Source organism: Heptranchias perlo, chromosome 2 (assembly GCF_035084215.1).
Source record: "Heptranchias perlo isolate sHepPer1 chromosome 2, sHepPer1.hap1, whole genome shotgun sequence".
Classification (NCBI taxonomy): Eukaryota; Metazoa; Chordata; class Chondrichthyes; order Hexanchiformes; family Hexanchidae; genus Heptranchias; species Heptranchias perlo.
Window position 1 is genome coordinate 146,745,692 of NC_090326.1, and position 13,903 is coordinate 146,759,594.

Sequence of the window (13,903 nt, forward strand, 5' to 3'; positions counted from 1 at the left end):
GACACGTGGCAGATGAAGTTTAATGCGGAAAAATGCGAGGTAATGCATTTTGTTAGGAAAAATGAGGAAAGGCAATATAAACTAGAGGGCACAATTCTAAAAGAGGTGGAGGAACAGAGGGATCTGGGGTTATATGTGCATAAATTGTTGAAGGTGGCAGGGCAGGTTGATAAAGCGGTTAAAAAAGCATACGGGATCCTGGGCTTTATTAATCGAGGCATAGATACAAAAGCAAGGAAGTCATGATGAACCTTTATAAAACATTGTTTCGACCACAACTGGAGTATTGTGTCCAGTTCTGGGCACCGCACACTAGGAAGGATGTGAAGGCCTTAGAGAGGATGCAGAGGAGATTTACTAGAATGATTCCAGGGATGAGGGACTTAAATAGATTGGAGAGGCTGGGATTGTTCTTCTTGGAACAGAGAAGGTTGAGAGGAGATTCGACAGAGGTGTTCAAAATCATGAAGACAGAGTGGATAGAGAGAAACTGTTCCCATTAACAGAAGGGTCAAGGACCAGAGGGCATAGATTTAAGGTGATATGAGGAAAAACGTTTTTACACAACGAGTGGTTAGGATCTGGAATGCTCTGCCCGAGGGAGTGGTGAAGGCAGATTCAATCATGGCCTTCAAAAGGGAACTGGATAAGTACTACTTACAGATTGTGCTGGAATGCAATTCTGCTGCCCACAGCGCCTCATGGATGTCCAATTTTGAGCTGCTAGATCTGTTCTGAATCTATCTCAATTAGCACGGTGGTAGTGCCACACAACACGTGCTATCAAGCGGCACTTACTCACCAATAACCTGCTCACCGATGCTCAGTTTGGGTTCCACCAGAACCACTTGGCTCCAGACCTCATTACAGCCTTGGTCCAAACATTGACATAAGAGCTGAATTCCAGAGGTGAGGTGAGAGTGACTACATTTGACATCAAGGCAGCATTTGACCGAGTGTGGCACCAAGGAGCCCTAGTAAAATTGAAGTCAATGGGAATCGGGGAAAACTTTCCAGTGGCTGGAGTCATACCTAGCACAAAGGAAGATGGTAATGGCTGTTGGAGGCCAATCATCTCAGCTCCAGGACATTGCTGCAGGAGTTCCTCAATTGTAAACAATTTTACAACACCAAGTTATAGTCCAGCAATTTTATTCACCTGAGGAAGGAGGTAGCCTCCGAAAGCTTGTGAATTTAAAATAAAATTGCTGGACTATAACTTGGTGTTGTAAAATTGTTTACAATTGTCAACCCCAGTCCATCACCGGCATCTCCACATCAGGAGTTCCTCAAGGCAGTGTCCTCGGCCCATTCATCTTCAGCTGCTTCATCAATGACCTTCCCTCCATCATCAGGTCAGAAATGGGGATGTTTGCTGATGATTGCACAGTGTTCAGTTCCATTCGCAACCCCTCAGGTAATGAAGCAGTCCGAGCCCGCATGCAGCAAGACCTGGACAACATCCAGGCTTGGGCTCATAAGTGGCATGTAACATTCATGCCAGACAAGTGCCAGGCAATGACCATCTCCAACAAGAGTGTCTAACCACCTCCCCCTCACATTCAACGGCATTACCATCAACATCCTGGGCGTCACCATTGACCAGAAGCTTAACTGGACCAGCCACACACATACTGTGGCTACAAGAGCAGGTCAGAGGCTGGGTATTCTGCAGCGAGTGACTCACCTCCTGACTCCCCAAAGCCTTTCCACCATCTACAAGGCAAAAGTCAGGAGTGTGATGGAATACTCTCCACTTGCTTGGATGAGTGCAGCTCCAACAACACTCAAGAAGCTCGACACCATCCAGGACAAAGCAGCCCGCTTGATTGGCACCCCATCCACCACCCTAAACATTCACTCCCTTCACCACCGGCGCACAGTGGCTGCAGTGTGTACCATCCACAGGATGCACTGCAGCAACTCGTCAAGGCTTCTTCGACAGCACCTCCCAAACCCGCGACCTCTACCACCTAGAAGGACAAGAGCAGCAGGTACATGGGAGCAACACCACCTGCACGTTCCCCTCCAAGTCACACACCACCCCGACTTGGAAATATATCGTCGTTCCTTCATTGTGGGTGGGTCAAAATCCTGGAACTCCCTTCCTAACAGCACTGTGGGAGAACCTTCACCACACGGACTGCAGCGGTTCAAGAAGGCGGCTCACCACCACCTTCTCGAGGGCAATTAGGGATGGGCAATAAATGCTGGCCTCGCCAGTGCGCTCACAACCCATGAACGAATTTATTAAAAAAAATAAAAATTGTGCAGGGCTACGGGGATAGGATGGGGCAGTGGGACTAGCTGGGTTGCTCATGCATAGAGCCGGCATAGACTTGATGGGCCAAATGACCTCCTTCCATGCTGTAAGCTTCTATGATTCTACGTTGTTGGTGGGAATTTGTGTGTACTGCTGCTAGTTGGTGTGTATGTGAAGGGTATCTGAGCTTAATGAGGGAGATTTTGAAGTCAAAACTGCATTCAGCCACTGACCACACACTGAACCAAAACATCAATAGGATGGATTATATTTTGAATAGAATTCCCTTTTTCTAACAGGTTGGTTGCAGAAGGCCTCATTACAGTGGTTATATAAACACCAGTCTTGGTTCCTAGTTACCAGATAGAACAAAGAGCACAGCAGCACATTTGAGAATGAACAGACCAGGTGGCAGTTAGCAATGTTAAACCCAGTAGATGTCTGTTTTCTGGTAACCCACTCAATGTTTTTTTTCTTTTTGGAGAGGTGTTATTTTTTAAGCTAAAGTGACCAAATACATTCTCTTCACATGAATGCTGTGAGATGTCCAACTGTGTTGCAGTAACCACATATGGAAAGATGCGTTTTCTATTGTTCATCCCTGGTTAGTGGGTGATGTAGCTGCTATATGAAGTGACATACACTGATGTATTGCATAAAGTTTAGGTCCACTCCAGAGACTTGAGCTCAAAATCTAGGCTGACACTCCAGTGCAATATCGGAGGTGCTGTCTTTTGGTTGAGATGTTAAATCGAGGCCCCATCTTCCTTCTCAGGTGGACATAAAAGATCCCATGGTACCAGTTCTCCCTGGTATCTTGGCCAATATTTATCCTTCAACCAAACATCACTAAAACAGATTATCTGTCCATTGTCACATTGCTGTTTGTGGGACCTTGTTGTGAGCGAGTTAGCTGCCGAGTTTCCTGTGACAGTGACTACACTTCAAAAGCACTTTATTGACTGTAAAGCACTCTGGGACATCCTGAAGTAATGAAAGGCACTATATGTGCAGGTGCAAGTCGTTTTTCTTTTAGGTAATTGGGAGAGAGCTCTGTTTGTTTTATTTTTTAAAAAATCCAAAACTTTATTTGTTAAAAGCAAACAGGCAGGGGAGAGGAAAATGCTCTTGAAGTACAACGCACAAATGTTCTAGTATGGATTAATGGTAATGCGTCGTGTACATACAAATACGTTTTCTGTTGTTGTCAAATTTCTTGGTAGTCATGAATACTGATGGATTTTTTAAAAGTTCATTCATGGGATGTGGGCGTCGCTGGCAAGGTCAGCATTTATTGCCCATCCCTAATTGCCCTTGCGAAGGTGGTGGTGAGCCGCCTTCTTGAACCGCTGCAGTCCGTGTGGTGAAGGTTCTCCCACAGTGCTGTTGGGTAGGGAGTTCCAGGATTTTGACCCAGCGACGATGAAGGAACGGCGATATATTTCCAAGTCGAGATGGTGGGTGACTTGGAGGGGAACGTGTAGGTGGTGGTGTTCCCATGTGTCTGCTGCCCTTGTCCTACTAGGTGGTAGAGGTCATGGGTTTGGAAGGTGCTGTCGAATAAGCCATGGCAAGTTGCTGCAGTGCATCCTGTGGATGGTACACACTGCAGCCACAGTGCGCTGGTGGTGAAGGGAGTGAATATTTTTTAGGGTGCTCGATGGGGTGCCAATCAAGTGGGCTGCTTTGTCCTGGATGGTACCGTGCTTCTTGAGTGTTGTTGGAGCTGCACTCATCCAGGCAAGTGGAGAGTATTTCATCACACTCCTGACTTGTGCCTTGTAGATGGTGGAAAGGCTATGGGGAGTCAGGAGATGAGTCACTCGTCACAGAATACCCAGCCTCTGACCTTTTTTATTATTCGTTCATGGGATGTGGGCGTCGCTGGCGAGGCCGGCATTTATTGCCCATCCCTAATTGCCCTTGAGTAGGTGGTGGTGAGCCGCCGCCTTGAACCGTGCAGTCCGTGTGGTGAAGGTTCTCCCACAGTGCTATTAGGAAGGGAGTTCCAGGATTTTGACCCACCGACGATGAAGGAACGGCGATATATTTCCAAGTCAGGATGGTGTGTGACTTGGGGAACGTGCAGGTGGTAGCGACAGTATTTATGTGGCTGGTCCAGTTAAGTTTCTGGTCAATGGTGACCCCCAGGATGTTGATGGTGGGGGATTCGGCAATGGTAATGCCTTTGAATGACAAGGGGAGGTGGTTAGACTCTCTCTTGTTGGAGATGGTCATTGCCTGGCATTTGTCTGTCGCGAATGTTACTTGCCACTTATTAGCCCAAGCCTAGATGTTGTCCAGGTCTTGCTGCATGTGGGCACGGACTGCTTCATTACCTGAGGGGTTGCGAATGGAACTGAACACTGTGCAATCATCAGCGAACATCCCCATTTCTGACCTGATGATGGAGGGAAGGTCATTGATGAAGCAGCTGAAGATGGTTGGGCCTAGGACACTGCCCTGAGGAACTCCTGCAGCAATGCCCTGGGGCTGAGATGACTGGCGTCCAACAACCACTACCATCTTCCTTTGTGCTAGGTATGACTCCAGCCACTGGAGAGTTTTCCCCCTGATTCCCATTGACTTCAATTTTACTAGGGCTCTTTGATGCCACACTTGGTCAAATGCTGCCTTGATGTCAAGGGCAGTCACTCTCACCTCACCTCTGGAATTCAGCTCTTTTGTCCATGTTTGGATCAAGGCTGTAATGAGGTCTGGAGCCGAGTGGTCCTGGAACAGTGCTCTGTAATTGTCTTGATCTTCTGTGGCAGTATTTAAAATCAGTTACAGAATACTTTAATTTGCATTCAGAACTAGAAACAGGCCTTTGAAATTGCATATCCATATTGTACATTAACCAAATGTGTCACCTCTCTCCTAGCAGCAGAACTCGAATTTAACATTTATTGATTGTCCTTAAAGGAGGACTAAACCCTAGAGACAGCCCAGGCCAGTGAGCATTCATTCCTTCCTCCCTCCCTCCCTCCCTCTTGCGCGTGCTTGTACTCGCTTTCTCTCATGTCTTGAGCATGGTGGCCACTTCTAGTCCCTCCCCTTACCCTCCCCCCCCCCCCCCCCACCCTCTTCCCCCATCCTTATTGCCGATTTGGGCTTGCAGAGTTGCCGAGATATCCTTTCTGCTGTGAATTTGAGATAGTTATGTCACTGAGGACCTGTGTTTTCAGGATGCACCCAAATCCTGTGACTTCATTTACAATAAATTATGCCACAAAACAAATGTTGCACCCTGGAGCTGGAAAACTGGTTTTATTTACTAGTCCGTGCAACACGTGTAGATCTTTCCAATCGTGAAAAATAATCATACTAATGCAGCATTGATGGTGGAAACGATATGTCTGTTTACAGAGTAGTAACTTTTTATATTAGTAGTTTTATGTCTGTGTGACTAATATTTTAGTGAGTTTGTAATACTGTTTGGTCCCATAGCAACGTTTCCTCCCAACTGGCCCAGTTCCAAGTTTCTCATGTGTTTGATCACCTCCAGAATGCAGTGTTCTTGCCTCACCGGATGTACTAGCCGCCAACCTGGTACATTTTGTATCTCACCGTGCTACACGCCCAACTGCTGGATACAAATTCAGTGAAGAAACACTCATCAATCATACACTCACAGAAACATGCAGAAGACGGCAATAGAGGAAAGGGCAGACTTGGAAAAAGAAATAAGGATTGAAAAGGAATTTGAGAGAAACAGGTATGCAGCAAAAGAAAGTGTTTGAGGTGGCCATACACAGAGAAAGACAAGGAGGGAGACAGAAAAATTAGTTGGAAAGTCGTTTACAAGAGACAGGTTTTAAAATTTTTTGTCTGTGAGCAGCATGTTTATGCAGTAAAAATCCAGAAAGTTATTGGAATCCTTAAAAATTTTAACTGAGGTGTCAGCCGTAGCTCAGTGGTAGCATTCTTGCCTCTGAGTCAGAAGGTTGTGGTTTCAAGCTCCACTCCAGGGACTTGAGCACGTAATCTAGGCTGGCACTCCTGTACAGTACTGAGGGAGTGCTGCACTGACAGAGTTGCTGTCTTTCAGATGAGATGTTCAACCGAGGCCCCGTCTGCCTTTTCAGGTGGACGTATTCGAAGAAGAGCTACGGAGTTCTCCCTGGAGTCCTGGCCAATATTTATCCCTCAACCAACATCTAAAAAAACAAATGATCTCGTAATTTATTCCATTGTTGTTCGTGGGACCATGCTGTGCGCAAATTGGCTGCTGCGATTTCTACATTCCAACAGTGACTACATTTCAACAGTACTTCATTAGCTTTAACTTTGGATCATCCTGAGGTCGTGAAAGATGCTATATAAACGCAAGTTTATTTTTTTTCTTTTTGAAAGTGTCATTTTTGAATTGCTTTTCAAAATGCGCATTTTCCATGGCGAGGTACAGAAAAATTTTCTTTAAAATATTAAAGCCACATTGACATTGAGGGGGGAATTTTAACTGCCAGTCGATTCCTAACTGGAAACCGCTAGTTACAATTGGCTTACCTCCTGCAGTATGAGGCCACGGTGATTTTAACCACCGGGACTCATTAACATACTGCCAGTCCACTTCCCACCGGGAATGGGCAGGAAGTGGCTGCCGGCCTTTGGAAAAACCCTGATGGCAGTCAGGTAAGTGTGAGGAAGAGGGCTTTAGGGGATCTCACGGTAGGGAAAAGAGGGGAGAATCCAGGGCAGAGGAGGCCTAAACTCACCTGGAGGGTCTCTTCAGCTTCCCGATCCTTTTCACGATGGCCTTCACCTGGTGGGAATGCCACGATGGCTTCCCTGCCCCAGTCGAACTTAAAATTGATTGTCGTTGCACCCAATTGGCATATGTGAGTTAGGACCCTGCCAGCTTTGGGCAAGCAGCTTAGTCGCCTGTCCAGAACAGTCTGTTAAAATTGGAATGGCGGATTCGAGCAGCTTTCCAGCGGGTAAGTAACCCGGGGCTTTTGAACTGCTTGCTTGCCTGCCTTATGCTGGGGCGGGTAGGGTTACAATGGCACCCCCCTTCCCCCAAAAGTCAAATCTTCAAGATTTTCAAATCGTCTCATTTTGTAATATTGTTGGAAAAAGTGCAATAAGACATTCAACCAATTTTATTGATTTTTTAATTGTGTTGCAGACATTAGACTGCATGAAATATTCACTGGGTGTAGCTCAGTGGCTTTTTATTGATCGGAGCAAGAATCTGTTTCATCAGAAGCCTAATGCTACAAGTTTTTGAAACGTGGATCTCGACCGTCCTATGAGATGCAAGTGGTTTGGTGATAATTTTACAGGGGGAGGGAGAGAGAGCCTGCACATTGAGTTTGCTGATGGTTTTGTTTTCCTCATTCCATTAAATTGAGTGCATCGAGATTGGAGTTGTTGACTTCTTACCTGATTGTTGGAAGATGGGGGAGTGAACCTTCAGTTTTCAGAAAAATGGCACCAGGCAGGACTGCAAACAAAATCCCTCAATACTTTTTACCAGAGGAGATGTGGCCAAGCACCTGGATGGGCCCACTGTTCTGTGCCTCAGCAGCAGGTTGCAGGGACAAGATCCATTATTCCTCTTGTGGCAAGTTATGGTTTTCTGCCATCTGATAGTGGGACTGCAACACAGCAGCCAAAACATTGAAAGATCAAGCAGAAGCTGAAGAGTTACCTGGCCTTCAGCCATGTCTAGGCAAATGTTTTAAGTAGTGACTTCAGTTAAATGTTTTCCAGTATTTGTTGTACAGCTTCAGTGATCTTAAAGTTACTTTTTAACAATTCTGAAGGTTTTTGTTGCTCTCAAAGTGCAAGTACACACAGATCTGAATCCACACGCACACAATTGTTTACTCTTATCAGTAAATTTTTAATAATTCATGTGACCTTTCTGTTCTTTGAAGTTTTAAGCTGTGCTTGTCTGATCCTCTGAGTCAGAAAGTTACCAGTTCAAGTTCCACTCCAGGGACTTGAGCATAAAATCAAGGCTGACACTTCAGTGCAGTACTGAGGGAGTGTCGGAGGTGCCGCCTTTCAGATGAGATGTTAAACAGATGCCTCATCTGCACGCTCAGGTGGACGTAAAAGATCCCATGGAGTTTTTCCCAGTGTTCTGGCCAATGTCACTGAAACAAATTATCTGGGCATTATCACATTGCTATCTGTGGAAACTTGCTGTGCGCAAATTGGCTGCTGTGTTTCCTACAACTCAACAGCGGTACTTCAAAAAAAGTACTTAATTGGCTGTAAAGCGCTTTGGGACGTCCTGAGGTCGTGAAAGGTGCTATATAAGTGCAAGTTCTTTCTTTCGTTCTGTTGGGAAAAAAAATTACCTCAGTACTGGTTGTTTTCAAGGAGAAGATAACTGAGCTTCCGACCCCATATCCACTCCAGTTTCAAGCACGCCTACTTTCACCTCCGTAACTTTGCTGTCTCTGTATCCTACTTGGCCCATCTCTCACTGAAACCCTCATCCATGTTTTTGTCACCTCCAGACTCGACTTTGTTATCCTCTCCACCCTCCGTGAACTTCAGCTCGTCCAAAACTCTGATTCCCATATCCTACCCTGCCCTAAGTCCAGTTTTCCCATGACTTCTATCCTTGCTAACCTTGCTATCCTTACACCAGCTCACAGTCCCCCAGTGTCTCAAATTTAAAATTCTCATTCTTGAAGAGGAAAAAATTGTGTGGCTATGGACTAATTGGATAGCTATTTCAAAGAGCCAGCTCAGGAAGGATGTGCTGAATGGCCTCTTTCTGTGCTGGATCATCCAATGTTCTATGATTGTGTTTCATGTCCTTGTCCCTTCCTATCTGCCGTTTTCTACAACGCCCCCCGCCCCGGAATCTTTCCATTCTTCTGACTCTGGCCTCGTGCATCTGCTCGCGTCCCCTCCCCATCTTCACCTCACCATTGGCAGTTGCGCATTCATCATTTAGGCCTCACGCTCTGGAATTCACTCCCTAAAATTCTCTACTTCTCCATCTCTCTCCCCTTAAAATCCACCTCTTTGACCAAGCTTTTGGTCGTCCCTTCCTAAGATCTCCTTCTTTGGCGGCGTCCATTTTTTGATTACACCTCTGAAGCGCCCTTGGGATTTTTTTTACATTAAATGTACTATATGTTGTAAATAAAACTAGCAGCCTCGGTAATATGCATTTCCAACCCATCTACAACAACTACTTGCATTTATATAGCACCTTGAACATAGTAAAATGTTCCAAGGCGCTTCAGAAGAGCAATATCAGACAAAATTTGACACCATAAAGAGATATTAGGACAGGTGACTAAAAGCTTGGTCAAAGCAGATTTAAGGTGTGCCTTAAAGGAGGAGAGAGAGGCAGAGAGGTTCAGGGAGGGAATTTCAGAGCTTAGGGCCAAAGCAGCTGAAGGCACGGCTGCCAATGGTGGAGAGATTAAAATCAGGGATGCGTAAGAGGCCAGAATTGGATGAGGTTACAGAGATAGGGAGGGGCAAGGCCATGGAGGGATTTGAAAACAAGGATGAGAATTTTAAAATGGAGGAGTTGCTAGACTGGAAGCCAGTGTAGGTCATGGTGAACAGGATTTGGTGCAAGTTAGGATATGGGCAGCATAGTTTTGGATGAGCTCAAGTTTATGGAGGATGCAAGGTGCGAGGCTGGCCAGGAGAGAATTGGAATAATCGAATCTAGAGGTAACAAAGGGGTTTCAGCAGCAGATGAACTGAGGCAGGGGTGGAGATAGGCGATGTTACGGAGGTGGAATTAGGCTGTCTTGGTGATGGAGTGGCTATGTGTTCGGAAGCTCATGTCGGGTCAAAAAGGATGCCACGGTTGCGAAAAGTCTGGTTGAGCCTCAGACAGTATCCAGGGAGAGGGATGGAGTAGGTGGCTAGGGAATGGAGTTTGTGGTGGGGACCGAAGACAATGGCTTCAGTCTAACTAATATTTAGTTGGAGGAAATTTCTGCTCATCCAGTACTGGATGTTGGACAAGCAGCATGAAAAATCAGAGGCAATGGAGGGGTCAAGAGAGGTGGTGGGTGAGGTAGGGCTGGGTGTCGTCAGCATGTGGAACCTGATGTTTTTTTGGATAATGTCGCCGAGGGGCAACATGTAGATCAGAAATAAGAGGAGGCCAAGGATGGATCCTTGGCGGACTCCAGAGGTAACGGTGCAGGAGCAAAATCTATATAGTTTCTGATGGATCTGTGTTGCTCCTCACACGCTCCACTCTTGAACACTAATTAGTCACTTTTTTTATATAAAAGAAAAATTCTTATACAGTTTTACATATTGCATTTTTAACACAATTTATCATGTGACTTCTATTAGTACAGTAATGTTAAAAGCACAAGGTTAGAACAGCAATGGGGATTACAAATATCCCATCCATAAGCTTTTTGGTTGTATTTTCATCATGTTTGAACACCCTTTCCCTTTTTGTGACAATGCGTTAAGGTTGGCTTAATTGATAGCACAGCCACTTCTGAATCAGTAGGTTGTGGGTTCAAGTCACTCTAGAGTTTGAGCACATAATCTAGGCTGACATTTCAGTGCTGCATCTCAGGTATTGTCTTTTAGGTGAGATGTTAAATTGAGATGCCACCTAGTTGTTCCAGTGGTTCAGGTGGATATAAAAGATCCCATCGCCGATTCGAAGAAGGACAGGGCGTTTTGGTTTCTTGGTCAATGTTCCTCCCTCAACTTACACCACCAGAAAAAGACACACATAATTTGTCGTTCATCTCATTCACTGTTTATAATACTCTGCTGTGTGCATATTGGTTTCTGTGTTTACATTCATCACAGTAATGTAACTTCACAAGTTATTCATTGGCTGCGAGGTACTTTGGGATATCCTAAAAGGTGTGATGAAGCTGCTACATACATATTCTCCCTCTCTTGTATCTCTTCTCATTCCCATTGAAAATTCTTACCACACATTTCTCTGTACATGATATTTTTAATGTTCAAAAAAACCAACTCTTCAGCAACTGAAATTTGACTGGCAGAGCAGTGCAACACTAGAGTGTATGAATGTGCACATTAAAATATCTGCTAAAGGCAAGTGAGAGATGGAGACGATGGCCCTGAATTCGCTGCAATAACGATGTTGGTGACGAATGGCATAAGTTAGACCGCTGTGCTCCCCAATACTTCAATGCAAATTTACATAACAATTTGCTGGAAAAATAATTATTACACGCCGCAGCAAGCACAGCCGCGAATATGGGAGCAGTGCGGCCGATGGATAGTTAAGAATTCATTGCCATTGTTGATTTCTGTGGGAATTCTGGCAACAAATTACTGAAAGATATAAATGGGGATAAATGTTGAATACATATTGCCACAGGAACAAACAGTTCTTCTGTAACTGTCGCACTGCATCACAAGGCTACAGTTGGAAGCTGTGGATTTTAAGCGTGCCGTACTTCACCCGTGATTGACATCAGAAAGTGATTTCAGAAGCAATGCAGTAAGCACGTCTCCCCAAGAGGCAATTTTGCAATGTTTCAAGGATCACCCAACTTTTTCCCATTACTGTATTTAGTGACTAGGCGTATAAATAAATTTAAAACAGAAATAGACAGTTTCCTAGAAGTAAAGGGAATTAGGGGTTACGGGGAGCGGGCAGAAAATTGGACATGAATTTAGATTTGAGGTTAGGATCAGATCAGCCATGATCTTATTGAATGGCGGAGCAGGCTCCTGCTCCTATTTCTTATGTTCTTATATGAATCCAGAGTGAGGGTCCATGTAGAGTACACTTGAGTGCAGTGCATATTTGTATCCCCAGGAGCATTTGATAATGCAATCTTGATACTAATATGCTGACAGTCCCCCACTTTATGCGTCACCATGGCTATTACTACTTGGCTTGGCTCAGCATGACTCCAAAGTTCTTCAAGGACTGTCCCAAGTGCTGAAGGGGAAATCTGGAAATCCCATCTGTTGTTGTCACATATTCAGAAGGTACGTCTGTTCACGTGAATAAAACATTTAAAATCCAGAAACAATATTTGTCGGCAATCCTGGCTCATGTGTGCCGAAAACTGGCTCTGCTAATAGAACAGAATGCTACTATAAACAATATACAATTTTTAGGGTGAGGTGAAGTGTAATGAATTACCAGTACAGTATTCAATTACAGTTGTGTTCATTATTGGGTGGCATTGCAGTTTATGAATAAGTTAGGGGCTAATTTTTGCCGTTTCTCCAGTATTAAAGTAAAGGTCAACATCAGCAATGCAGAAATTGGATATACTTGAAGTGTTTAGTTTCTGAAGCTTCTTCGTATGACGTACTATTATCAACCATTTTCTCTGTCGTTGTCAGTCATTGCAGAGCAAGGTTTCTTTTCAGCTCAGTGGAACTAAGGCTCAATACTCAGTCATTATTTTCAGATTGTATTGGAGTTAAAATCCTACTTCACACAGTCCCTGAAATATCCCCCCCCCCCCCCCCCGACTTAGTTCCTGCTAATTTTTTCCACTTTATTTTTCTTGCTATTTTGTACTTACACATAATCTCTTTGTCATTCCAGGTTAACTTCCCAGACGTGGAGAGGGTAGAATGGATAAACAAGGTACTGTAATTTTGATTGATTTTTGAGGAAGGTACTTTTTATAAATGCTATCCAGAGAGTGTAGAAATGAATTATTTATATAATGTAATGGAGCCAACTTTGAGGCAAATGTATTTCTCCTGTTAACACTCATGCACAAACTCACCGGGCCTTCTGCACCATCAGCGTCCATTTCAAAAGCTACCTGTTACAATTGTGTCTCAGCACATCTTGTTAGGCTATTTGATTTGTAAGCCAGAATGATAGAAAGGTTACAGCATGGAAGGAGGCCATTCGGCCCATCGAGTCCACACTGGCTCTATGCAAGAGCAATCCAGCTAGTCCCACTCCCCCGCCCTTTCCTTGTAGACCTTCAGTTTTTTTCCTTTCAAGTACTTATCCAGTTCCCTTTTGAAGGCCATGATTGAATCTGCCTCCACCACCCCCTCAGGCAGTGCATTCCAGATCCTAACCACTCACTGTGTTTAAAAAAAAAAAGTTTTTCCTCATATCACCTTTGGTTCTTTTGCCATTCACCTTAAATCTATGTCCTCTGGTCCTTGACCCTTCTGCCAATTGGAACAGTTTCTCTCTATCTACTCTGTCTAGACCCTTCGTGATTTTGAATACCTCTATCAAATCTTCCCGCAACCGTATCTGTTCCAAGGAGAACAACCCCAGCTTTTCCAATCTACCCAAGTAACTAAAGTCCCTCATCCCTGGAATCATTCTAGTAAATCTCTTCTGCACCCTCTCTAAGGCCTTCACATTTTTCCTGAAGTGCAGTGCCCAGAACTGGACACAATACTCCAGTTGTGGTCAAACCAGTGCTTTGTAAAGGTTCTTCATGACTTCCATACTTTTGTACTCTCTGCCTCTATTTATAAAGCCCAGTATCCCGTGTGCATTTTCAACCAATTTCTCAACCTGCCCTGCCACCTTCAACGATTTGTGCACATATACCCACAGATCTCTTTGTTCCTGTATCCCTTTTAGAGTTGTGCCCTCTAGTTTATATTGCCTCTCCTTGTTCTTCCTACCGAAATGTATCACTTCGCATTTTTCTGCATTAAATTTCATCCGCCCATGCCACCAACCTGTCTATATCC

General features: G+C 44.6%; 1 protein-coding gene across 3 annotated transcripts in view; it reads left to right on the plus strand.

Moving 5' to 3' along the window:
• Positions 1-13,903, plus strand: part of LOC137344837 (extended synaptotagmin-2-like) — a 191,333-nt gene that overhangs the window by 60,840 nt on the left and 116,590 nt on the right. For all 3 annotated transcript variants that reach the window (XM_068008032.1, XM_068008038.1, XM_068008047.1), the window contains exon 2: positions 12,774-12,815. In XM_068008032.1, the coding sequence (XP_067864133.1) occupies positions 12,774-12,815 (42 nt within the window). The remainder of the gene's footprint in view (positions 1-12,773; positions 12,816-13,903) is intronic.